This window comes from Scyliorhinus canicula, chromosome 26 (genome assembly GCF_902713615.1).
Source record: "Scyliorhinus canicula chromosome 26, sScyCan1.1, whole genome shotgun sequence".
Classification (NCBI taxonomy): Eukaryota; Metazoa; Chordata; class Chondrichthyes; order Carcharhiniformes; family Scyliorhinidae; genus Scyliorhinus; species Scyliorhinus canicula.
In genome coordinates, this window is record NC_052171.1 from 8,304,603 (window position 1) to 8,332,285 (window position 27,683).

At 51.5% G+C, this 27,683-nt stretch overlaps 1 protein-coding gene and 1 pseudogene across 1 annotated transcript in view; one reads left to right on the forward strand and one right to left on the reverse strand.

The window, feature by feature from the left end:
- The first annotated feature begins 1,060 nt into the window (after nucleotides 1-1,060).
- The window catches only part of polb (polymerase (DNA directed), beta), a 114,515-nt gene continuing 87,892 nt past the window's right edge, over nucleotides 1,061-27,683 (forward strand). Inside the window, exons 1-7 of the mRNA XM_038785218.1 lie at nucleotides 1,061-1,272; nucleotides 10,405-10,462; nucleotides 11,704-11,770; nucleotides 15,360-15,434; nucleotides 18,043-18,101; nucleotides 22,065-22,114; nucleotides 26,981-27,032. Of these exons, the coding sequence (XP_038641146.1) occupies nucleotides 1,212-1,272; nucleotides 10,405-10,462; nucleotides 11,704-11,770; nucleotides 15,360-15,434; nucleotides 18,043-18,101; nucleotides 22,065-22,114; nucleotides 26,981-27,032 (422 nt within the window). The 5' untranslated portion in view covers nucleotides 1,061-1,211. The remainder of the gene's footprint in view (nucleotides 1,273-10,404; nucleotides 10,463-11,703; nucleotides 11,771-15,359; nucleotides 15,435-18,042; nucleotides 18,102-22,064; nucleotides 22,115-26,980; nucleotides 27,033-27,683) is intronic.
- LOC119957415 lies at nucleotides 11,811-13,393 on the reverse strand (annotated as a pseudogene).

The following is a 27,683-nucleotide window of genomic DNA, read 5'->3' on the forward strand; positions in this document are numbered from 1 at the left end:
GTGTCCTGAAAAATAAGGTTAATTGGAGAGGGGGGGGGGGGGGGGTTGTTGGGTTACTGGTATAGTGTGGATACGTTGACTTGAGTAGGGTGATCATTGCTCGGCACAACATCGAGGGCCGAAGGGCCTGTTCTGTGTTGTACTGTTCTAAAGAGAAGATGGTGGTGAGCTACAACTTGAATTGCTGTAGTCCGTGTGGTGCGGGTACACCCACAGAGCTGTTAGGGAGGGAGTTCCAGAATTGTGACCCAGCGAAGAAATAATGATATAATTCCAAATCAGGAAGGTGTGTGGCTTGGCGGGACTTTCCTGGTGGTGGTGTTCCCATGCCCTTCTCTTTGGGTTTGCAGCCTCTTATCTTCGAACAGAGGGACGGCGGCAACTTATAGATTATCATAGAATTTACAGTGCTGAAGGAGGCCATTCGGCCCATGGAGTCTGCACTGGTCCTTGGAAAGAGCACCCTACTTAAGCCCACACCCTATCCCCGTAACCCAACCCAACTTTTATGGACGCTTAAGGGCAATTTAGCACAGCCAATCCACTTAACCTGCACATCTTTGGACTGTGGGAGGAAAGCCTAGCAGACACGGGGAGAACCTGCCACCCTGGAACAGACACTGCAAACGGAGGGAGCTTTCTGCGCGCAAATTGGGTTACCGCAGGACGCGACAACTACGCCTGGGGAAATAACTCAATTGGCCGCGAGTGGCTTGGGGTGGAGGGAGGGGTTGGCGAAAGGCACTTTGGAAGTGCAGTAAATCTTTGTGGGTTGAAAGAGGGGTTGGTGAGAGAGACCAAGATGGAGGTCGGGTTTGACAGGAGGGTGGAGGAATTTGCATTGCCCCCCAATGGCAATATTTGCGGGAATCTCACATTTTATCACAGTAAACATATTGCAGAGTAAAATAAATGGTGCAATGATGCCTGTGTTCACTCTGTGTGGGTGTGTGTGTGTGCATTTGCAGACACATTGACTGAGAGGTTGTTGTTGTTGTTGCTGCTGGGGGCGGGGCGAGGGGCAGGTGGGCTGTGCGCGTGCGCCCCGCCCTTTAAATCCCGGCTGACGGTTGGATTGCGCGCGCACGGCACGGCCGAGCTGCGCCGCTGAAGCCCGGATCTTTCCTGACAGCACCTCACCGCCAGCCGGGCCCCGCGGCTGCTCGCTCACTGGGCCGACGCTTCCTCCTCCTCCTCCTCCTGCTGCCACCATGAGCAAGCGGAAGGCGCCGCAGGAGTCGCTGAACGAGGGCATCACCGACTTCCTCATCGGTGAGAGAGAGAGAGAGAGAGGGAGGGAGGGAGGCGGCGCGGGGGGGCTCTCCTCCCTCCTCCCCCCCCCCCCACCCTGACCCCCTCATCCCCCCCACCCTGACCCCCTCATCCCCCCCACCCTGACCCCCTCATCCCCCCCACCCTGACCCCCTCATCCCCCCCCACCCTGACCCCCTCATCCCCCCCACACCCTGACCCCCTCATCCCCCCCCACCCTGACCCCCTCATCCCCCCCCACCCTGACCCCCTCATCCCCCCCAGCCCTGACCCCCTCATCCCCCCCAGCCTGACCCCCTCATCCCCCCCACCCTGACCCCCTCATCCCCCCCACTGACCCCCTCATCCCCCCCACTGACCCCCTCATCCCCCCCCACCCTGACCCCCTCATCCCCCCCCACCCTGACCCCCTCATCCCCCCCCACACTGACCCCCTCATCCCCCCCCCACCCTGACCCCCTCATCCCCCCCCCCACCCTGACCCCCTCATCCCCCCCCCCGACCCCCTCATCCCCCCCCACCCTGACCCCCTCATGCCCCCCCCCCACCCTGACCCCCTCATCCACCCCACACCCTGACCCCCTCATCCCCCCACCCTGACCCCCTCATCCCCCCCCACCCTGACCCCCTCATCCCCCCCAACCCTGACCCCTCATCCCCCCCCACCCTGACCCCCCTCATCCCCCCCCCACCCTGACCCCCTCATCCCCCCCACACCCTGCCCCCCTCATCCCCCCCCCCTGACCCCCTCATCCCCCCCAGCCTGACCCCCTCATCCCCCCCACCCTGACCCCCTCATCCCCGCCAGCTTGACCCCCTCATCCCCGCCAGCTTGACCCCCGCAGCCACCCCCCCACCCCTGACCCCCTCATTCCCCCCCACCCTGACCCCCCTCATTCCCCCCACCTGACCCCCTCATCCCCCCACCCTGACCCCCTCATCCCCCCACCCTGACCCCCTCATCCCCCCCACCCTGACCCCCTCATCCCCCCCCACCCTGACCCCCTCATCCCCCCCCACCCTGACCCCCTCATCCCCCCCCCACCCTGACCCCCTCATCCCCCCCACACCCTGACCCCCTCATCCCCCCCCACCCTGACCCGCTCATCCCCCCCACCCTGACCCCTCATCCCACCCCCCCCCTGACTGCACCCCACCACCCCTACTGCACCCCCCCACCCCTGACTGCCCCCCACACCCTGACTGCCCCCCACACCCTGACTGCCCCCCACACCCTGACTGCCCCCCACACCCTGACTGCCCCCCACACCCCTGACTGCCCCCCACACCCTGACTGCCCCCCCACAGCCCTGACTGCCCCCCCCACCACCCTGACTGCCCCCCCACACCCTTACTGCCCCCCCACACCTGACTGCCCCCCCCACCCTGACTGCCCCCCCACACCCTGACTGCCCCCCCACAACCCTGAAGCCCCCCACCACACCCTGACAGTCCCCCCCACACCCTGACACTCCCCCCCACACCCTGACACTCCCCCCCCACACCCTGACACTCCCCCCCACACCCTGACACTCCCCCCACACCCTGACACTCCCCCCACACCCTGACCTCCCCCCCACACCCTGACACTCCCCCCCACACCCTGACACTCCCCCCCACACCCTGACACTCCCCCCCACACCCTGACACTCCCCCCCACACCCTGACACTCCCCCCCACACCCTGACACTTCCCCCCCCACACCCTGACACTCCCCCCCCACCCTGACAGTCCCCCCCACACCCTGACAGTCCCCCCCACACCCTGACAGTCCCCCCCCACCCCTGACAGTCCCCCCCACACCCTGACAGTCCCCCCCACACCCTGACAGTCCCCCCCACACCCTGACAGTCCCCCCCACACCCTGACAGTCCCCCCCACACCCTGACAGTCCCCCCCCACACCCTGACAGTCCCCCCCACACCCTGACAGTCCCCCCCACACCCTGACCCACCCCCCGCACCCTGACCCACCCCCCCGCATACCCTGACCCTCCCCCCCGCACCCTGACCCTCCCCCCCGCACCCTGACCCTCCCCCCCCGCACCCTGACCCTCCCCCCTCACCCTGACCCTCCCCCCCGCACCCTGAACCCCCCCCCCGCACCCTGACCCTCCCCCCCGCACCCTGACCCTCCCCCCCGCAACCCTGACCCTCCCCCCCCACCCTGACCCCCTCATCCCCCCCCCACACCCTGACCCCCTCATCCCCCCCACACCCTGACCCGCTCATCCCCCCCCACCCTGACCGCACCCCCACCCTGACCCCCTCATCCCCCCCACCCTGACCGCCCCCCCCACACCCTGACCCCCCCCCCACACCCTGACCTGCCCCCCCCACACCCTGAACTGCCCCCCCACACCCTGACTGCCCCCCCACACCCTGACTGCCCCCCCACACCCTGACTGCCCCCCCACACCCTGACTGCCCCCCCACACCCTGACTGCCCCCCACACCCTGACTGCCCCCCCACACCCTGACTGCCCCCCACACCCTGACTGCCCCCCCCCCCCCTGACTGCCCCCCCACACCCTGACTGCCCCCCCCACACCCTGACTGCCCCCCCACACCCTGACTGCCCCCCCACACCCTGACTGCCCCCCCCACCCTGACTGCCCCCCCACACCCTGACTGCCCCCCCCACACCCTGACTGCCCCCCCCCACACCCTGACTGCCCCCCACACCCTGACTGCCCCCCCACACCCTGACTGCCCCCCCACACCCTGACTGCCCCCCCCACACCCTGACGCCCCCCCCACACCCTGACCGCCCCCCACACCCTGACCCTCCCCCCCACACCCTGACCCTCCCCCAGCACCCTGACCCTCCCCCCGCACACCTGACCTCCCCACGCACCCTGACCCTCCCCCCGCACCCTGACCCTCCCCCCGCACCCTGACCCTCCCCCCGCACCCTGACCCTCCCCCCGCACCCTGACCCTCCCCCCGCACCCTGACCCTCCCCCCGCACCCTGACCCTCCCCCCGCCCCCCCGCACCCTGACCCTCCCCCCCGCACCCTGACCCTCCCCCCCTCACCCTGACCCTCCCCCCCGCACCCTGACCCTCCCCCCCGCACCCTGACCCTCCCCCCCCGCACCCTGACCCCCCCCCCCGCACCCTGACCCTCCCCCCCCCGCACCCTGACCCTCCCCCCCGCACCCTGACCCTCCCCCCGCACCCTGACCCTCCCCCCCGCACCCTGACCCTCCCCCCCGCACCCTGACCCTCCCCCCGCACCCTGACCCTCCCCCCGCACCCTGACCCTCCCCCCCGCACCCTGACCCTCCCCCCCGCACCCTGACCCCCCCCCCCGCACCCCGACCCCCCCCCCCGCACCCTGACCCTCCCCCCCGCACCCTGACCCTCCCCCCCCGCACCCTGACCCTCCCCCCCGCACCCTGACCCTCCCCCCCGCACCCTGACCCTCCCCCCGCACCCTGACCCTCCCCCCCGCACCCTGACCCTCCCCCGCACCCTGACCCTTCCCCCCGCACCCTGACCCTTCCCCCCCCGCACCCTGACCCTTCCCCCCCGCCCCCTGACCCTGCCCCCCCCGCACCCTCACCCTACCCCCCCGCACCCTGACCCTTCCCCCCGCACCCTCACCCTTCCCCCCCCGCACCCTCACCCTTCCCCCCCGCACCCTCACCCTTCCCCCCCCGCACCCTCACCCTTCCCCCCCCGCACCCTCACCCTACCCCCCCGCACCCTCACCCTACCCCCCCCCGCACCCTCAACCCTTCCCCCCCCCGCACCCTGACCCTCCCCCCCGCACCCTGACCCTTCCCCCCCGCACCCTGACCCTTCCCCCCCGCACCCTCACCCTTCCCCCCCGCACCCTCACCCCCCCCCCGCACCCTGACCCTCCCCCCCGCACCCTGACCCTCCCCCCCCGCACCCTGACCCTCCCCCCCGCACCCTGACCCCCCCCCCCGCACCCTGACCCCCCCCCGCACCCTGACCCTCCCCCCGCACCCTGACCCTCCCCCCGCACCCTGACCCTCCCCCCCCGCACCCTGACCCCCCCCCCCCGCACCCTGACCCACCCCCCCGCACCCTGACCCTCCCCCCCGCACCCTGACCCTCCCCCCCGCACCCTGACCCTCCCCCCCGCACCCTGACCCTCCCCCCCGCACCCTGACCCTCCCCCCCGCACCCTGACCCTCCCCCCCCGCACCCTGACCCTCCCCCCCGCACCCTGACCCTCCCCCCCCGCACCCTGACCCTCCCCCCCCGCACCCTGACCCTCCCCCCCGCACCCTGACCCTCCCCCCCGCCCCCTGACCCTCCCCCCCGCCCCCTGACCCTCCCCCCCGCACCCTGACCCTCCCCCCCGCACCCTGACCCTCCCTCCCGCACCCTGACCCTCCCCCCGCACCCACCTGACGATCCCCCCTGAACCCCTCCCCGCACTCTGCCCTACCCACTCACACCCTGACCGTCCCCCCCAAACAACCTGACCCCCCCCCATGCTCCACAGCCTGACCGCCCCCCCCCCCCAAACACCATGACCCCCCTCTGCTCCACACCCTAACTGTCCCCCCAAACACCCTGACCCCCACACCCTGACTGTCTTTCCCCCTCCCCCCGACCGTCCCGTCCCGTCCCACAAACGTTAGCCCTGAACCCAATCCCAACCCTGACTCCCAATCAGAACATTAGCCCGGAACACAATCCCAACCCTGTACCCAATCGGAACATTAGTCCGGAACACAATCCCAACCCTGTACCCAATCGGAACATTAGCCCGGAACACAATCCCAACCCTGTACCCAATCGGAACATTAGCCCGGAACACAATCCCAACCCTGTACCCAATCGGAACATTAGCCCGGAACACAATCCCAACCCTGTACCCAATCCCAACCCTGACTCCCAAAATGCACACTAGCCTGAAATAATCCCAAACTTGACCCCCACTCCGAAGGCAAACCATAAACTCAATCCCCACCCTGACCGCAATCCGAAGGTTAGCCATAAACACATCCCAACCCTGACCTCAATCCGAAGGTTAGCCATAAACTCAATCCCAACCCTGACCTCAATCCGAAGGTTAGCCATAAACACATCCCAACCCTGACCTCAATCCGAAGGTTAGCCATAAACCCAATCCCAACCCTGACCTCAATCCGAAGGTTAGCCATAAACTCTATCCCCACCCTGACCTCAATCCGAAGGTTAGCCATAAACACATCCCCACCCTGACCTCAATCCGAAGGTTAGCCATAAACACATCCAACCCTGACCTCAATCCGAAGGTTAGCCATAAACACATCCCAACCCTGACCTCAATCCGAAGGTTAGCCATAAACCCAATCCCAACCCTGACCTCAATCCGAAGGTTAGCCATAAACACATCCCAACCCTGACCTCAATCCGAAGGTTAGCCATAAACACATCCCAACCCTGACCTCAATCCGAAGGTTAGCCATAAACACATCCCAACCCTGACCTCAATCCGAAGGTTAGCCATAAACACATCCCAACCCTGACCTCAATCCGAAGGTCAGCCATAAACACATCCCAACCCTGACCTCAATCCGAAGGTTAGCCATAAACACATCCCAACCCTGACCTCAATCCGAAGGTTAGCCATAAACTCTATCCCCACCCTGACCTCAATCCGAAGGTTAGCCATAAACTCAATCCCCACCCTGACCTCAATCTGAAGGTTAGCCATAAACACATCCCAACCCTGACCTCAATCCGAAGGTTAGCCATAAACACATCCCAACCCTGACCTCAATCCGAAGGTTAGCCATAAACACATCCCAACCCTGACCTCAATCCGAAGGTTAGCCATAAACTCTATCCCCACCCTGACCTCAATCCGAAGGTTAGCCATAAACTCATCCCAACCCTGACCATAATCCAAACACTAGTACTGATCCAATCCTTAACCCTAAATCCAATTCTAACCCCAAACCCAATTCTAAACCTTGCCCCCAATTTAAACCCTAGCCCTGAGTTCAATCCAACCCTGACCACAGTCCAAACATTATCCCAAATCCAACCCTATCCCTGAGCCCACTCCAAACTCTGACCGTGATCCCAACCCACGCCCTGAGCCCATTCCAAACTCTGACCGTGATCCCAACCCTATCCCTGAGCCCACTCCAAACTCTGTCCGTGATCCCAACCCTATCCCTGAGCCCATTCCAAACTCTGACCGTGATCCCAACCCTATCCCTGAGCCCACTCCAAACTCTGTCCGTGATCCCAACCCTATCCCTGAGCCCATTCCAAACTCTGACCGTGATCCCAACCCTATCCCTGAGCCCATTCCAAACTCTGACCGTGATCCCAACCCAAGCCCTGAGCCCACTCCAAACTCTGACCGTGATCCCAACCCTATCCCTGACCCCATTGCAAACTCTGACCGTGATCCCAAACCTATCCCTGAGCCCACTCCAAACTCTGACCGTGATCCCAACCCTATCCCTGAGCCCACTCCAAACTCTGACCGTGATCCCAACCCTATCCCTGAGCCCATTCCAAACTCTGACCGTGATCCCAACCCTATCCCTGAGCCCACTCCAAACTCTGACCGTGATCCCAAACCTATCCCTGAGCCCACTCCAAACTCTGACCGTGATCCCAACCCTATCCCTGAGCCCATTCCAAACTCTGACCGTGATCCCAACCCTATCCCTGAGCCCACTCCAAACTCTGACCGTGATCCCAACCCTATCCCTGAGCCCATTCCAAACTCTGTCCGTGATCCCAACCCTGTCCCTGAGCCCACTCCAAACTCTGACCGTGATCCCAACCCTATCCCTGAGCCCATTCCAAACTCTGTCCGTGATCCCAACCCTATCCCTGAGCCCATTCCAAACTCTCCCGGTGATCCCAACCCTAGCCCTGAGGTCAATTAACGTTTAGATTGCTAATATTTGAATTGGGGTTGGTTAAGATTAGATTTAGGGCTAATGTTTAGATTGGAGTCAGGGTTAAGATTGGGTTTAGGGCTAATATTTGGATTGGGGTTGGTTAAGATTAAGTTTGGGGCTAACGTTTAGATTGGAGTCAGGGTTAAGATTGGGTTTAGGGCTAATATTTGGATTGGGGTTGGTTAAGATTAAGTTTGGGGCTAACGTTTAGATTGGAGTCAGGGTTAAGATTGGGTTTAGGGCTAATATTTGGATTGGGGTTGGTTAAGATTAGGTTTAGGGCTAACTTTTAGATTGGAGTCAGGGTTAAGATTGGGTTTAGGACTAATATTTGGATTGGGGTTGGTTAAGATTAGGTTTAGGGCTAATGTTTAGATTGGGGTCAGGGTTAAGATTTTTTCAATGTAAATTAAGAGTACCCAATTCATTTTTTTCCAATTAAGGGGCAATTTAGCATGGCCAATCCACCTACCCTGCACATCTTTGGTTATTGGGCGAGACCCACGCAGACACGGGGAGAATGTGCAAACTCCACATGGACAGTGACACAGAGCCGGGTTCGAACCTGGGACCTCGGTGCCGTGAGGCAGCAGTGCTAACCACTGTGCCACCATGCTGCCCGAAGGTTGGGTTTAGGGCTAACATTCAGACTGGGGTCAGGGTTAAGATTGGGTCCAGGGCTAATGTTTCTGATTGAGGTCAGAATTGGCATGGGGGATTGAATTGAGTTCATTGTTAAGATTGGCCTAGAGTTTGAATTCTTGTCATATGCAGGCTCTCAATTTAACTTCTCTAGCGACTTCTATAGTGGACTCCAGCCGTAGCCCCTCAACGCCCGATCCCTAGACCCAGTTCAAGATCCTGGGGTGTCAGTCATGGATTCCAAACTCAAGCCCTAACCTGAAATCTTGTGGCATTGATCGTGTATCCCAACCCTAACACTAAATCACATGGTGTCATAGTGCAACGCAGTGTCATTAGTTATTGTTATGTAGATCTGCTGTCTTGAAAATAGTTACTTTGTTATCGGAATTCTAGTGACAAAATCAGTGTCAGTATGAAACCTTCCAACAGCATCTTGACAAGTCAACATGTCATTTTCTATTTGATTGATCAGCTGTACATTGTATTGCAGCACGGTGGCGTGGGTTAGCACTGATGCCTCATGGCATCAGGGACCCGGGTTTAACTCCGGCCTCGGGTCACTGTGTGGAGTTTGCACATTCTCCCCGTGTCTGCGTGAGTTTCCTCCGGGTGCTCCGGTTTCCTCCCGCAGTCAAAAGATGTGCAGGTTAGGTGGATTGGCCACCTAGATAGTCGGATTTGAGTAACCATCAGGCTTTGCAATATTAGGAGTGAAGTTCTTGATCAAAATGCATGAAAAGGACTGAAAACCGATTAAAACACTGGCATTTTTAAGATCCTGTGGAGGCAGAGAGTTTCGCTGTGGTATTAAATAACTTCACTGTTGGACATAACCTTTTGCAAATGTGTGCTTGCTTTATTGTTGAGTCTCTTCAAGCTTTGGGGACAGTGGAAAGAAGAGACACGCAGTGATTCTTGGCATGAACGGTACCACAGTGGTTAGCACAGTTGCCTAACAGCTCCAGGGTTCGAGGTTCGATTCCTGGCTTCGGTCACTGTGCGGAGTCTGCACGTTCTCCCCGTGTCTGCATCCGGGTGCTCCAGTTTCCTCCCACAGTCCAAAGATGTGCAGATTAGGTGGATTGGCTATGCTAAATTGCCCATAGTGTCGAAAATGGTTAGGTGGGTTACGGGGATATTGTGGGCTTGAAGGATGCTCTTTCCAAGGGCCAGTGCAGAGTTGATGGGCCGAATGGTCTCCTTCTGCCCTGTAAATCCTATGAAATGATTGCATTTTGAGGTGAATCTAAAGCTTGAAAGTCAAGAACTGCAAGGAGACCTTATAAAACAAAAAGGCAAATATTAAACAATTTCAAACAGGAGGCAATGAACGGAAAATATGGGACTAGTGTGAGGGAAGAAAAACCTTTAGGCAAATAGTGACGTGCTCTTTCAAATGATTCAGGTAGGGTAATGGAAACAAAACTTTAGATTTACTGAATAGACATTCAAATGATGCAGTGGGAAATGTAAGTTGTTCTTTATTCTGGGTGGATAAACTAAAGGTGGGTTGCATGGTTTGGATCTATTGAATTTGAAAATAAATTTGAGATGGTGAGGTTTTTCAGTAATAACTCGCACTTTTGTTTTTGACAGAACTGGCTAACTTCGAGAGGAATGTGAACCGAGCAATGCACAAGTACAATGCATACAGGTAAGTCCCAGGATAGGCAGTTTGGATACTTGTGAGAATCCAGATAAAAGGATTATTTTACCATTATTATTCAGGGGCTCAGACTTGATGGTGGCTCACTCAATGAGGCTCAGTTCGTCACAGTGGTGGCTCCAAATGGGTTCAGTGCGCACAGTATTCTTGGCACACATTGTCGAGAGATATCACCAAGGTTGCCTCGGCAATATCCTACAAACCCACTGGCAGGATAGGCATATCAAGTGTGCGTCCTCTCCCAGGCCAATATCCCCAATATCGGAATACTGGCCACCCTTGACCAGCTGCAATGGGGCGGGCCACATTACCTGCATGCCCGACACGAGACTCCCGAAACAAGTGCTCTCCTCTGAGCTCTGCAATGGCAAGCAAACACCAGGAGGGCAGAGGAAATGGTACAAGTGGTTAGCACTGCTGCCTCGCGTCGCCAAGGACCCGGGTTCGATCCCAGCGCGGGTCACTATCCGTGGGGAGTTTGCACATTCTCCCAGTGTCTGCGTGGGTCTCACCCCCACGACCCCAAAAGATGTGCAGGTTAGGTGGATTGGCCACGCTAAATTGCCCCTTTATTGGAAAAAAATAATAATTGGGTACTCTCAATTTAAAAAAAAAAGGAAATGCTACAAGGACCTCTCTAAGTAAATGCAGCATCCCCATCGACACGCGGGAATTGCCTTAGAATGCACAAATTGGAGAAAAAAACATCCGCGAAGACGCCAATCACCTCAAGCGTGGTGCACGCGGAGGAGAAACATAAACAGTGGAAGGAGAGCGCAGAATCCAGAGCCTCCCACCCACCCACCCACCTCATCAAACACCCCCTGCCAAATCTGTGGCAGGGTCTGCGCAACCAGGATCAGTCTATGCAGCCACTGCAGAACCCACCTCCCCAGAGTGGAAACGAGGCATCCTTGACACCGAGGGATTGCCCAAGAGGAAGAGTGTCTCAATCCTTTAGTAATGACGTGGAGACAAGCTGCAGATACCAATGTGAGCAGTGTGGAAGCAGATTGAATACAGGGGGAGAGACACGCTGTGAATAGAAGTACAGGGTTCATTCCTATTTTACCCGTCTTCTGAGACTCCTTTAGGAATATAAAACCCAGGTAAAACATTTTTCCAAAGCAATGTTATATAGTGACTTTCTGTCCACTGAATAAACATGGTTACGGGACGCAAAATAGTTCTTGCCAGTACTGATTTTCCTTTTTATTCTCTTCTGTTAGGAAAGCAGCTTCAGTCATTGCGAAGTACCCAACAAAGATCAAGAGCGGTGCAGAAGCTAAAAAGCTGGTAAGCGCTTTCATCTCTGAAACCAACTTTTAAAAATGATTTACACCTGAAATACATTTGGCGTGCTGTACGTTAAATGGTTTGAAGTGAAATGAGGTGTGCTATGTGACCCAAAGAACCGTTTTCTGCACAAGGGCAAGGAATATAAAGAAAAAAATGGAGTGAATTCCAGGAGCAAATTCAGCTTGAAGGGTGTGACATGGTAGCCATAACTACTGGGAAACCAAACCTACTGATTCAAATAGTCGACACGAAAGATGGGGAAATGTAGAGGGGAGGAGAAGGCGCAGTGGATAAGAATGAAATAATTTCACTGATAAAGAGAGGATGTCAGAAGAGGTGTAAGACCGTGAAGAATTTTTTGTTTTGCAATCAAAACTTGTTTATTGAATTGGAAATCAGAAATGTTGGTCATTCACATAAAGAAAATAAATACAAGTCATCAGAAAACATCACCGTTGCAGGAGGGTTTGGTGGGGGTGAGGGAAGAGAAGGAAAGAAAGCAGCTTAAATTTGGATTGTAAGAAGTCTTACAACACCAGGTTAAAGTCCAACAGGTTTGTTTCAAACACGAGCTTTCGGAGCACGGCTCCTTCTTCAGGTGAATGGAAAGGCTTGTTCCAGAAATAAATCATAAATTTGGATTGACTGTGCTGGAAATTACACTGGACACATTCTTCCTCATCTTTCCCTTTGTAGGCTGGTCAAAACAAATTACTTTTTTAATTAAAGTAGTCTTTTACTTGGATCAACTGCATTTGAAATCAATTTGTTCATCCTCTTCAGCCAGATTTAAAAAGGAGGATTGATTGATTTGATTTATTGTCACATGTACCGAAGTACAGTGAAAAGTATTTTTCTGCAGCCGAGAAACGTACGTACATTGTAGACACACAGGGAACATTGACAAATGGTACATCGACAAAACAGTGATTGGTTACAGTGCGGAACAAGGGGCCAAACAAAGCAAATACACGAGCAAGAGCAGCATAGGGCGTCGTGAATAGTGTTCTTACAGGGAACAGATCAGTCCGAGGGGGAGTCGCTGAGAAGTCTTGTAGCTGTGGGGAAGAAGCTGTTCATATGCCTGGATCATATGCCTGATGGAAGGGTCTGGAAGAGGGCAATGCCTGGGTGGGAGGGGTCTCTGATAATGCTGTCTGCCTTCCTGAAGCAGCGAGAGGTGTATACAGAATCAATGTAGGGGTAGCAAAGTTTGTGTGATGCATTGGGCTGAGTTCACCACAGTCTGCAGTTTCTTGCAATCTTGGACTGAGCAGTTGCCATACCAGGCTATGATGCAGCCGGATAGGATGATCTCTATTGCACATCTGTAGAAGGATGGCCACCTGGCCCACGTAGAAATAGATTAAGTGTTTTGTTTCATGAGTCACATAGCTGCCAAAGTTTCTACCCACGATACAATGCCACGTGGGATTGTACTACATCCCTTCTTGATGTAAGCTGCTATGTCTTTTTTAATATTGTACTTCTCTAGTGCCTGGGGTAGCACATTCCACAGCTACCTGCTGCATGTCTTCAGACATGTCAGTATTCTTAATGACAGCTTTTCTTTCAGACATGGTTTTACTGGTTTAACAAATCTCCGCCTAAGGTCAGTGAGCAGCGCCACTCAGAGCTCTCCTCAGCCTTGTGCCTGCCATGCCCACTCCTCCCGTATAGCCCAATCAAGGTCAGGGTGCCACTCGTAGCTCTCCTCAGCCTGGTGCCTGCCGTGCCCGCCCCTCCCGTATAATTGAATCAAGGTCAGTGAGCAGTGCCACTCGGAGCTCTCCTCAGCCTGGCGCCTGCTGTGCCCACTCCTCCCGTATAGCCCAATCAAGGTCAGTGAGCAGCCCCACTCGGAGCTCTCCTCAGCCTGGTGCCTGCTGTGCCCACTCCTCCCGTATAGTCCAATCAAGGTTAGGGTGCCACTCGGAGCTCTCCTCAGCCTGGTGCCTGCCGTGCTCGCTCCTCCCGTATAGCCGAATCAATGTCAGTGAACAGCCCCACTCGGAGCTCTCCTCAGCCTGGTGCCTGCCGTGCCCGCTCCTCCTGTATAGCCCAATCAAGGTTAGGGTGCCACTCGGAGCTCTCCTCAGCCTGGTGCCTGCCATGCCCGCTCCTCCCGTATAGCCCAATCAAGGTCAGTGAGCAATGCCACTCAGCTCTCCTCAGCCTGGTGCCTGCCGTGCCCGCTCCTCCCGTATAGCCCAATCAAGGTTAGGGTGCCACTCTGAGCTCTCCTCAGCCTGGTGCCTGCCATGCCCGCTCCTCCCGTATAGCCCAATCAAGGTCAGTGAGCAATGCCACTCAGAGCTCTCCTCAGCCTGGTGCCTGCCGTGCCCGCTCCTCCCATATAGCCCAATCAAGGTCAGTGTGCCACTCGGAGCTCTCCTCAGCCTGGTGCCTGTCGTGCCCGCTCCTCCCGTATAGCCGAATCAATGTCAGTGAGCAATGCCACTCGGAGCTCTCCTCAGCCTGGTGCCTGCCGTGCCCGCTCCTCCCATATAGCCCAATCACAGTGGAGAATTTAACGATAGAATTGAGAAATAGGAAAGATTCCGGACTGTAATAGGAGTTGGCAGTAGCAGCTGAGTGCACAGATTGGACAAGCATGTAACGAAGGTGGTACTTTTTTATCCCCCTGAGCTTTCACATCGAATGCAATCTGCAAACTAGCACATGTGAGAAAGTGAGTGAATTTCTTGTGTGTCTGGGATAGTTTTCATTCTGCTTGGGGTCTTCAATGCCAGGGTCGGAAAGAACTCCGAACTCTGGAAATGAACCATCGAACAGGAAGGAGTTGGGACTGCAACTCACAACAGGGTTCTCCTGCTCGCCAAATGTGCAGACCTGGTGCAGAGCACCAGCTTGTCATCACTAACACAAGTCTGCCACAAAGATTGGCGGCACGGTAGCACAGTGGTCAGCACCGTTGCTTCACAGCGCCAGGGTCCCAGGTTCAATTCCCGGCTTGGGTCACTGTCTGTGCAGAGTCAGCACGTTCCCCCCGCATCTGTGTGGGTTTCCTCCGGGTGCTCCGGTTTCCTCCCACAGCCCAAAGACATGCAGGTTAGGTGAATTGGACATTCTGAATTCTCCCTCTGGGCGCCAGAGTGTGGCAACGAGGGGATTTTCACAGTAAATTCATTGCAGTGTTAATGTAGACCTACTTGTGACAATAATAAAGATTCTTATTATTAGATATTGCGAACCTGTTTAGAAAGAGAAGACCAATGGGTTATTCTAATACAATGCAATTAAGCTACAGAAAGCTGAAGCCTGCCACTTTTATACAACAAATTTAGATTGGAAGACCATAATGAGCTGGATCATGGGTTGTAGCACTGCATTCACCTCCATTTCTTCCAGCAAGGTCAAGTTCATCATCTCCACCATGCCATGTTTCGGAGAAGATGGTAGAACTCAAATCCTCTCTCTTAAACAGGCTGAATAAGTCAGCCCGACCAATCTTTGTAAACGCTCCTGCCAATTGCAGAGCGCCGGACAGAAAACTCACCCGGTTTGCCGAGTGCACGTCAGCTGAATGAACATGTTGTTAATTCTCTCTCACCTCCATTTCCAGGATGGAGTCGGTGACAGGATTGCAAAGAAGATCGATGAGTTCCTGGCAACGGGGAAGCTGCAAAAATTGGAAAAGGTGCAGTGTGCATTTCTCTGGACTTCAGGGTTACAATTCACCTCTTTAAATTTAATGATTGACGGATTGAGTGATGCTTGACATCAAAATAGGAAATTACATCACCTTTGAAGAGATCACCATTGGCTACGTAATCTTCTTTCACCACATGTTCTGATATTTCAGGTATCCTGGCTAATATTTATCCCTCACCCAACATTCCGAACATATTGGGCTGGATTCTGCAAGCATCGGGAACTCCACTGCCGGGGGGAAGGAGGGATCCAGGATCGGGGGCATGGAGGGATCCAGGATCGGCGCCAGCCGATGCTCCGGTCCCCTGCTGGCGTTGGGATCGAGGATCGTGTCCTGCGCCAGTTGGAGGATGCATATGGGCCATTAAGACCCATTTGCCTCCTATTAACGGGGCCACACAACATATTCTCTGGGCCCTCGTGATTCTCCAGTCCTTTGGGCCGGGAATCATAAGGGCGAGAATTGATGCAGGTCTTGTCAAGCGTGGCTTTGATGCGGTGGGCCAATGGGGTATATCTTTAAAGGAGTTACCCCCAAAGTAAATCGGAGGGCTGCTCCCTCCCCAACAATACAAGACGTGCCCACCCCACCCTACCAGACCAAACCCTCCCACCAGAGATCCCATAATTAAAGACCCCCACCAGAAACCTCCCCCCCAATTAAAGAGACGCGAACCAGAGACCACCAATTAACCCCTACCAGAGACACCACCCCTAACAGTCAGAGGAGGCAGCACCTGTCAATTCCTGGAAAGAGAAAACCAGTTTAAACCCCACTCCAATCTTTGATCTGCAAGCCATTCGTACCTTTCTCTGTCATATTGATTTTACTAGGCTGTGATTGACAGCATCCACTCTCACCCAGGTGGCTGCATTGTTTCATTCATATGCTTGAGTGACTTTGAAGTAGTATTTTTAAACATCAAGCTCTGATTGACAGCTCCTGGACCACATCAAAGAGCTTTCTATTAGTTTCACTGCTGACTACTTCAAGTCTCAGTGGTTGTCTCTTTAATTAGGGGGTCTTTGGGGATATCTTTAATTAGGGGGTCTGTAGCGGGGGGGGGGGGGGGGGTGTAGAGTCGGGTCACCCCCGTACTGTCAGTTTGGGGGGGGATACTGAATTGTGTTGCGGGAGGCCCAGCTGCTGGACCATGCTATCGGGCCGCCTGCTCACTGTGGTGGGAATCCCATTATCTGGAGGTGGAGATCTCACCGGGCCTTCAGGCGGTGTTAGGGATTGGGCATCACAGAATGCTGGCAAATCTGGTGTAGTTCAGCTCCGGTGGGAGAAAGTCATCTCCAGACGGAGAATCCTGGCCATTATTTGGTCATTTTCCCTTCTCTTGCTATTCATGCAAATTGGCCACCGCATTCCTATGTTACAACATTGATTGCATTTCATAGAATCCCTACAGTGCAGAAGGAGCCCATTCGGCCCATTGAGTCTGCACGACCCTCCGAAAGAGCACCCTACCTCAACCCACACCCCCGTCCTATCGTAATGCGTAACCTAACGTAGAAATACTGGTGTGTCTTCTCTTCCTTACTCATTCCCCATGTTTGGCACCACTGCTGATTTACCCCGAGTCCCATCTTTCAGCCTCCTCTCTTACTCAATTTGTAAAAGTCATTTTGGTTCGCCAGCTGTACTTCACATTATCACTTGTGTGTAGAATGTACACGGTGTAACTACAAGTAGGGGAGTATCTCCATGCAAAGTGGGATTGTGTCATGCATCTTCATTCAGGGACACGATTTTCAGGAATAAAAAATAATATACTGTGTTCCATTGGAATAACTCTTTATAACGGATATTCAAGTAGTATATTCACACAAGAAAATCGCTTAAATGAGCATCCATAGTTAATTAATGTTCATAGTCTGTGAAGATATAATTGTTTGCTATCGGCATATACTAAATCAGCAGTCTCCTCAGAATTCGGAATGAACTTCTGTGTTACCATTGTGCAGTTCCGAGGGATATCTTACTCTCTTCCCCTTGTGTTGTCACATCGGGTCAAGGTATTTGTTGGGGGGACAGCTCCCTTGAAGTGCCACATATGGACAAAGAATTATTTCTTGCAAACTAATCGTGATTTATGAATAATCAATGGTCCATAGCAATGGAAAACTTCATTTCAAAAAGGGTTCTTTTTCGGTTACTTCTCCACAATCCGGGGGCGGGATGGTGGCGCAGCGGTTAGCACAGCTGCCCCGCAACGCCGGGGACCCGGCCCCGGGTCACTTTGTGAAGTCACATTCTCCCCGTGTCTGCGTGGGTCTCACCCCCATAACACAAAAATGTGCAGGGTAGGTGGATTGGCCACGTTAAAATTGCCTCTTAATTGGAAAAAAGGATTGGGTGCTCTAAATTTATTTTTAAAAGTCTCCACAATCGGTCATTAATATGTCTTTTAAAAATTACAATTTTTTTGATCAGAATTAATAGCCGCATTTCCCACTGCATAAAATTTCACACCAATGCAACACTGCTCAGATTACAAGCATATGTTCCTATTTAAATTGATTCAGTTGTCCTTTCTTGTGTTTCTGTGTTGCCATTGTAATCTTCTGTTTTATTTCCTTTCCAGATTCGTCACGATGATACGAGTTCATCAATTAACTTTTTAACCAGAGTGACTGGAATAGGGTAAGCTTAAAAGACGACAACAGTTAATGGAGCGGAACTTGCATTCTCTGCCAAAATGGAGAGGTTCCCCACCCATTGCTCCTGGCTGTATCATGATTACTCTGAATTTAGTCTTGTACAGATGTTAGTTATAACAATGCCCGAGGTAGAGAACGATGACAGAATTGCCATAAATAATAAGAAATAAATTGTACAGCTTTATTTGCCATATAAAGAAGCTGAATTACAAAAAAACAATAACGATTCACGAGATATCAATTGGAATAATATTGCACAAAGGACCACTTAATCATGAAGGCAGACAATTGGGGAGTGGATAATGAAAGTTCCACTGTTACTGTTGCCTCTCGTTTATTGGGGTGCTTGAATGACCACAGACAAGTGGAAATTCTGATGTTTCATCTTTTTGGGTTTGGTGTTAAGGTGATGTATTTTTTCATTGCATACAAGTGACTTGGGAGGGACTACATTTGAAGTTTGCCGATAATACAAAATTTTACCTAGTAAATAGCAAGGAAGTTAGCAGCAAACCTCAGGAACACGTATGCAGATGGGTGAAGTGTGTAGGAACATGGCAGAACTGTACATGGATAAGTGTGAAAAATGGTACATTTTGGGCTAAACAACCTTTTTTGCGACAGCCTCATCTAAATGGTGCTATATTGAGGAGGCCTCAGGGACCCGAGGTACATATATACAAATCCTTGAAAATGATAACAGGTGGGTAAGAAAGCGTATTGGGATATTTGACTCTTTTAAAAATACATTTACTGTACTCAATTCATTATTTCCAATTAAGGGGCAATTTAGAGTGGCCAATTCACCTACCCTGCACATCTTTGGGTTGTTGGGGCGAAACCCACGCAGACACGGGGAGAATGTGCAAACCCCACACGGACAGTGACCCAGGGCCGGGATTCGAACCCGGGTCCTCAGCGCTGCAGTCCCAGTGCTAACCGCTGTACCTCATGCTGTTCCCCACTCCCGCCCATCTTTTTGGGGGCAAAACCCACACAGACACAGGAGAATGTGCAAACTGCACACGGAGAGTAACCCAGGGCCGGGATTGAGTCACTGTGCCGCCCTAATTTGACTTACCCTAACCCTAATTTGAATACGAAAACAAATGAGTCCTGGCTAGTTAGGCCTCAGTTAGAGTACTGTGTGCAATTCTGGGTACCAAACTTTATGAAGGATGTCAAGGCCTCGGGCGGTACGGTGGCACAGTGGTTCACGGCGCCGAGGACCGTGGTTTGAACCCAGCCCCAGGTCATTGTCTGTGTGGAGTTTTCGCGCTCTCCCCGTGTCTGTGTGGGTCTCAGCCCCACAGCCCAAAGATGTGCAGTGTAGGCGGATTGGCCATGCTAAATTGCCCCTTAATTGGAAAAAAAGGAATTTAGTACTTTAAATTTTAAAAAAATGTCAAGGCTTTGTGGGGAAGGGAGATAGAAGATTTGTCAAGTTGATGCTGGGAATGAAGGGAGTTCAATTATTCAAAAAATGTCTTTGAGGGAGTTCAATTATGTGCAGAGATCGCAGAAGCTGCGACTGTTCTTCTCGGAGCAGAGGAAGGTTAAGAGGAGTCGAATAGAGGTGTTCCAATTATGATGGGTTTTGATAGAGCAAGTAGGGAGAAGCTGTTTCTTCAGGCAGATTTAAAATTGGCAAAGGAACTAGAAGGGGGTTGATATTTCTTTCTGAAGGGTTGTAAAGATCTAAAACAGGCGGTGGAATCAGATTTTCTCAGAACTTTTCAAAGCAATTGGACATGTACTTGAGGATTAATTTGCACCGTTGTGCGGAATAAGCTGGGTGTGGGACTAAATTGGTCGGCTCTTTCGAAGTGCCAGTAGGAATGACAGCTGAATGGCCTCATTTTGTACGATAAATTCTATGATCCTTGGAAGAAAAACAGGATCCAGTTGTATGATTCATTCTTGTGGTAGTAGGATTCTTCTTGCATTTTTAGTATTTTTGGAATCAGTCACTGAGAGCGACAAAAACAAAATACTGCAGATGTGCAAAATCTGCAAACAAAAGCAGAACAGGAAGTGAACACTGAGTGGGTCAGGTAGCGACTGTGGACAGCATGGTGGCACAGTGGTTAGCACTGCTGCCTCACAGCTCTAGCTACCCAGGTTCAATTCCGGCCTTGGGTTACTGTGTGGAGTTTGCACGTAACATAGATAGGCGGAGCAGGAGGAGACCTTTTAGCCCTTCGAGCCTGCTCCGCTATTCATCACTATCATGCCCGATCATCCAACTCAATAGCCTAATCCTGCTTTCTCCCCATAGCCTTTGATCCCATTCTCCCCAAGTGCTATATCCAGCCGCCTCTTGAATATATTCAATGTTTTAGCATCAACTACTTCCTGTGGTAATGAATTCCACAGGCTCACCACTCTTTGTGTGAAGAAATGTCTCCTTATCTCTGTCCGAAATGGTTTACCCTGAATCCTCAGGCTGTGACCTGTGGTTCTGGACATTCTTCCCGTGTCTGCTTGGGTTTCCTCCGGGTGCTCCGGTTTTCTCCCACAGTCCAAAGATGTGCAGGTTGGGTGGATTGGCCGTGTTAAATTGGCCCTTCGTGTCCAAAAAGGTTAGGTGGGGTTACGGGGATAGGGTGAAGGCATGGGATTAAGTAGGGTCCTCTTTCCAATGACTAATGTGGACGCAATGGGCCGAATGGTCTCCTTCTGCACTGCAAATTCTATAAACAAGAGTCAGCGAACATTTCTGGTCTGAACACCCATTCTGAGGGAAGGGTTTTTGTATCCAGTGATGTGATTTTTTTTAAAAATCTTTACGTCGCTTCTGATGGTAAATAGGGGGTGCCATGGAGATGAGAATCTAGAGGAGAATGTAAAAAGTAGTGGACTTTTATCTCTCTTTATTCGTTCACGAGATGTGGGTGTCACTGGGTCACCATCCCTGAGGGTATTTAAGAGTCAACCACATTGCTGTTGGTCTGGAGTCACATGTAGGCCAGACCGGGTAAGGACGGCAGATTTCTTTCCCTACAGGACATTAGTGAACCTGATGGGTTTTTACGACAATGGTTTCATGCTCATCATCAGACTTTAAATTTCAGATTTTTGCTGAATTCAAATTTCTCCACATGACAGAGCAGGTTTTGAACACGGGTCCCCAGAGCATCAGGCGGGGTTTCTGGATTATTAGTCCAGCCTCCTCCTCAAGACTGAAATAAAAGAAACAATGAAAGGCAGAGCATGTTTGAACATTAAGTGTAAGTTCTGCAGCACACACTTTCAGCTGTCTATTTTTATTCAGCTTTATTTTGTCCAGTGTTCCCCAGGAAGTATCTGAAAAGATGGGAAACGCTCTTGGCAGAGGCCTTTTGTCATCTTCTGACAAGAACTGCTTGCATTCATTCAGAGCCCGAAAGGTGGGAGAAAAAAAAGTATTTCAAAAATACTTCCCAAGACAAAACATTTCAGAAGGAGCCAAACGCCATCAGTGAGGCGAACAAAAGCTTGGTGTAAGAGCTGGGTTTGAAGGTTGGTTTGAAAGAAAAAGGACTACGTGAAGAGGTTTTGGGAGGGAATTTCAGAATGTAGAGCAGAGCTGGCTTAAGTGTTGACAGTGGGGTTGTGTCTGATGCACAAGAGTCCAGAGTTGGAAGGCAACATCGATTTGGACGGTTGTAGGGCTGACAGAGGTGGCAAAAAGAGAACCCTTGAAGGAATCTAAGTACCAGGCTGAAAACCTTGAGATATTGGGGAATGGAGAAGAGTTTAAAATGGATTTATGTTTACCAAGCTTACAATTGAAAGATCCTCGTGAAATAAGTGCAGTTCAACTACATCATCTTGATTCGATGTAATCTTTTGGATGTATTGGTCATGAAGCGGATGCATCCATTTGCAGGCAGGGTAATTTCCTGTATTTTTAGACATACTTTGGCCTCCGAGAGCTGTTCTGACGGATGTTTCCACCCTACAGGCCTGCGGCTGCAAGAAAATTTGTGGAGGAGGGAATCAAAACCTTGGATGGTATGTTTAGTGAAATCTCTCCATCCTTTCTGTCGTAAACGTTTTGAGTTTCGTAAAGTTATCCATAAAGCTAGCGACCCAATAAACAAGTTTGAAAATATTCCGTTTGAATCTCTACCATGCAAAACATGCACAAAAGGGTGTATGTTTCGTTTGATATATACTTTGGTATTCTGTTGAATGATGGTTAAGTACCCCGGGCCATTTATGGAAAATGCATGCTATTGTACAACTGTTGTGTGTGTATAATGTGCAAAACAAATTGCTGCTTATGCATTTATCTCCTGTGTTGGCATCTGTATAAATGCTATTCACTGCATCTGCATGCTGGAGTACATTGTGGACGGAACTACCAGCCAGTGAGCATATTTGCTTTATGGCCCCTTTTCACTTTTTTCCCCTCTCCTCTTGACAGTTAAATATGCACTGTGAGGCGGCATGTGGGCGCAGTGGTTAGCACTGCTGCCTCACGGTGCTGAGGACCCGCGTTCGATCCCGGCCCCAGGTCACTGTCTGTGTGCAGTTTGCACATTCCCCTCGTGTCTGCGTGGGTCTCCACCCCAAAAAGATGTGCAGGGTAAAAGCAAATTATTGCGGATGCTGGAATCTGAAACAAAAGAGAAAATGCTTGAAAATCTCAGGTCTGGCAGCATCTGTAGGGAGAGAAAAGAGCTAAAGTTTCGAGTCCAATGACTTTTTGTCAAAGGGTAGGTGGAATGGCCACGCTAAATTGCCCCTTAATTGAGAAAAAAAGAATTGGATACATTAAATTTATTTTTAAAAAATGCACTGTGAATACAGATTAATGAGAAGGTTTCCAAATGATGAATGAAACAGAATAATTTTCCCACATTTTTGTTCAAAGGATTCATAGAATTGTAGAATGATACAGCACAGAATGAGGCCATTCAGCCCATAATGCCTGTCAGCTCTTTGGTACAGCTATTCAATTAATCTCATTCCTCCACCTATCCTCAAAAACCTGTATTTCCTTCCCCCCCCCCCTTCAAGCATTTATTGGATCCTGAATTTGAATATTGAAATAGCTTTAACCACCCTTTTAGCCAGTGCATTGCAGGTCCTTCTACAGAAGCAGGATGTCATTCTTTTTTTTTCAATAAACTTAAGAGTCCCCAATTATTTTTTTTTTCTAATTCGGGGGCAATTTAGCGTGGCTAATCTACCTACACTGCACATCTTTGGGTTCTGGGGATAAGACCCACGCAGACACGGGGAGAATGTGCAAACTCCACACGGACTTTGACCCAGGGCTGGGATCGAACCAGGTGCTGCGTGCCGTGAGGCAGCAGTGCTAATCTCTGCGCCACCATGCTGCCTGGAATGCCATTCTTTCTGATTTTGAAAATTTCTATTAAATCTCCTCTTAAAATCCTCTGCTCGAAAGACAGTTACCCCTGCTTACCCAGCCCCTGCACATTACTGATGTCCCTTGCTCTGTCATGTGAGAATACTTTTAAGAAATGGGTGTTTATAAAATAACTGTAGTGATGTCAGAGAATGGGTGGAGCTGGGCTGTCTTGTCTGTTTTTACTTCGCATTGGGCTGTTTCTGCTACAGGGTGTGTTTTAGTTTTGTTTTGAGAGCTGGATAGCTGCAGGAAAAGCAAGCGGCTGTGTAAGGATCTCTCTCTGCAATCTAAAGACTGTCTCCAGATCATTTGAGGATTTCAAAGTGCTGACAGCTCTCAGTAGAGAATTTTAAACTGATCTTGTGTTAAAGAGGGTATTTGTCTTATGGATGTTGCAAGGAAAGATTAAGGTTTACTTATACATACATATACAGATGCATAGAAGATAGGCTAGGAGCAGGAGAAGGCCTTTTGGCCCTTCGAGCCTGCTCCACCATTCATCACGATCATGGCTGACCATCCAACTCAATAGCCTAATCCTGCTTCTTCCCCATAGCCTTTGATCCCATTCTCCCCAAGTGCTATATCCAGCTGCCTCTTGAATATATTCAATGTTTTAGCATCAACCAATCCCACTGATAATGAATTCCACAGGCTCACCACTCTTTGTGTGAAGAAATGTCTCCTTATCTCTGTCTGAAATGGTTTACCCTGAATCCTCAGGCTGTGACCCCTCATTCTGGACACACCCATCATTGGTAACATCTTCCCTGCATCTACCCTGTCTAGTCCTGTTAGAATTTTATAAGTCTCTCTGGGATCCCCCCTCATCCTTCTGAACTCCAGCGAGAGCAAACCCAACCTAGACTTTCATAGAATTTACAGTGCAGAAGGAGGCCATTCGGCCCATCGAGTCTGCACCGGCTCTTGGAAAGAGCACCCTATCCAAGCCCACACCACCATATCCCCATAACCCAGTAACCCCACCCAACACTAAGGGCAATTTTGGACACTGAGGGCAATTTAGCATGGCCAATCCACCTAACCTGCACAGCTTTCGACTGTGGGAGGAGACGGGAGCACCCGGAGGAAACCCACGCACACATGGGAAGAATGTACAGACTCTGCACAGACAGTGACCCAAGCCGGGAATCAAACCTGGGACCCTGGAGCTGTGAAGCAATTGTGCTATCCACAATGCTACCGTGCTGCCCGAGTCAATCTCTCCTCATGATAGTCCCGCCATCCCTGGAATCAGTCTGGTAAACCTTTGCTGCACTCCCTCAAGAGCAAAAACATCCTTCCTCAGAGAAGGAGACTGAAACTGCTCACAATACTCCCAAGTGTGGCCTCATCAAGGCCCTGTACAATTGCAGCAACACATCCCTGCTTCTATACTCTCAACCTCTTGCAATGAAGGCCAACATACCATTAGCCTTCTTTACCGGCTGCTGCACCTGCATGCTTACCTTCAGCGAATGGTGCACAAGGACACCCAGGTTCCGCTGCACACTCCCATCTCCCAATTCACAACCATTCAGGTAATAATCTGCCTTCCTGTTTTTGTTTCCAAAATGAATAACCTCACACTTATCCAAATTATACTGCATCTGCCATTGGTTTGGCCACTCGCCCAACCTGTCCAGATCTTGCTGTAGGATCCCTGCATCCTCGTCACAATTCACCCTCACATCTAATTTGGTGTACAATATTGTATCTGCAGGGATTATTGGCGTTGATAGTTGTTAAGATATTTACTGTGAGTTTATGAAGTGTTAATTGGATTTCATAGAATGAACCTTGTTTTTGTTTGAACATACTTTAGCTCTCTGTTGCATCACACCTGTAGAGTAGGCCCTTGTGCTCCCAATAACCACAATCTATTCAGTTATGGGTCAGGTGAACTCCATGATACACTTTGGGGTTCTCTAACCCCTGGCCCGTCATAGCCCTGATACCCTTATAGTAAATCTCGTCTTCGTCCTCTCCAAGGCATTGACATCCCTCCTGAAGTATGATGGGCAGAATTGAGCACAATGTTCTAATTGAGATCTAACCAGTGTTTAGCACAGCCCCATTACTCTTGAACTCTACTCCTATTTATAACACTCAGGATGGTGGTTTTTAACCGCTTTCTCAACTTGCCTTGCCACCTGCAAAGATTAGTGAATGCACAGCCCTAGTTGTTTCTCTGCCTGCATCCCCTTTTAAAATTACATAATGTAGTTCATATTACCTCGCCTTATCCTTCCTTCCAAAATGTCTCACTTCATAGGAGACTAGAGAGTGGCATAAAGTGGGTGGTGTCACCAGACTGGTAATCTATTGCCCTGGTGGCATTGCACTCAGATCCCAGCATGGACTTTAAATTAATGAAAGGAAAAAAAAAACGGAATCAAAGTTAGCCTCAGTAACGGTGACTGTGGGCAGAACTCTCCGGCCTCCCAGCCATGTGTTTCTCCCGGGTGGGAGGCGGTAGTGGATTCTCTGCTCCCTCTGCTGTCAATGCGAATTCCCATTCTGCCCGACTCTCACCGCCGGCAAACCCGCTGGAGGAGGTGTGCTGTTGACGGAACTAGAGAATCTCGCCGGTGTGAATGGCCCATGACAACGATCCGATTGTTATAAAAGTCCTTCACACCCTTCCTTTACAAGAATGATCCCTGGAATGAGGAACGGTTGAGGACTCTGGGTCTGTACTCGTTGGAGCTCATAAGGATGAGGAGGGGATCTTATTGAAACATACAGGATACTGCGAGGCCCGGATAGAGTGGACGTGGAGAGGATGTTTCCACTTGTAGGAAAAACTAAAACCAGAGGACACAATCTCAGACTAAAGGGACGATCCTTTAAAACAGAGATGAGGAGTGATTTCTTCAGCCAGAGGGTGGTGAATCTGTGGAACTCTTTGCCGAAGGTTGTGGAGGCCAAATCACTGAGTGTCATTAAGACAGAGATAGATGGGTTCTTGATCAATAAGGGGATCAGGGGTTACGGGGAGAAGGCAGGAGAATGGGGATGAGAAAAATATCAGCCATGATTGAATGGCGGGCAGACTCGATGGGCCGAGTGGCCTAATTCTGCTCCTATGCCTTATGGTCTTATGTTCACTAATGACCTTTATGGAGGGAAATCTGTCATCCTTAGCCAGTCTAGTCCAGGTCTGACTTAACTGCTACTAAAAGCCACTCCGTTCAGGAGAACATGCTACTACCGTCCTCATTCTTTGCTATAATTCTGAGTTTTATATCATCTACAAGCTTGTGCCCTTTGTGCAAAGTCCAGGTCATTAATATAGATGTACACTGCTTCTCCGAGTAACAATAAACTGTCTCAGGACGGACCACGATTAAACTGTGAAATATACTGGCCTCGATGGCTGAGTTACACTGTAACTTTACTCATCTAACACTTGGCAATTAAGTTTTTTTTCCTATATTTTGAAGTGTAAATGGAGATTAACGATTTGAAATGTGATTTTTTTAACAACTTTTTAGATCTGAGAGAAAATGAACACATACTAAATTATCATCAGCGGATTGGTTTGAAGTAAGTTGTGCGGAGTTGATTTTTCAATATTGGGGTGTGATCTCGTCATTGAAAGAAGTTTGTAAATGGTTATTTAACATCGGCTTCAGGGGCATGAAAAGCCACCTGTGGAAACTTTCTTGTTTTTCATTGTTTCTTGGGATGTTTCCAAATGCGACGTCAAAAGCTCGATCTAACTTTGGGCAAATGATCTCTGTCGAAATGCTCCCCTCTTCATGTGACAGTAACTTAACATCTCTGAGTTGCATTACACTTTTAAAAAAACCATTAGAAAGTTTTCATTGAGACTGGTCATACATTTATTTGAAAAGTATTTTATGGTATCATTGAACCATGCAAGGGTGGCACGGTGTTGCAGTGGGTTAGCACTGCTGCCTCACGACGCTGAGAACCTGAGTTCGATCCCGGCTCTGGGCCACTGTCCGTGTGGAGTTTGCACATTCTCGCCCGTGTCTGCGTCGGTCTCAACCCACAACCCAAAGATGTGCAGGCTAGCTGGATTGGCCATGGATTGCCCCTTAATTGGAAAAGAAGAATTGAGAATTAAAAAAAAAAAAATCATTAAACCATGCAGAAATATAGTTTGCATCCTGATTAACATTTTCACCGAACTTCTATCATATATGAGGGTCGATAGGAAAATTGCACCTT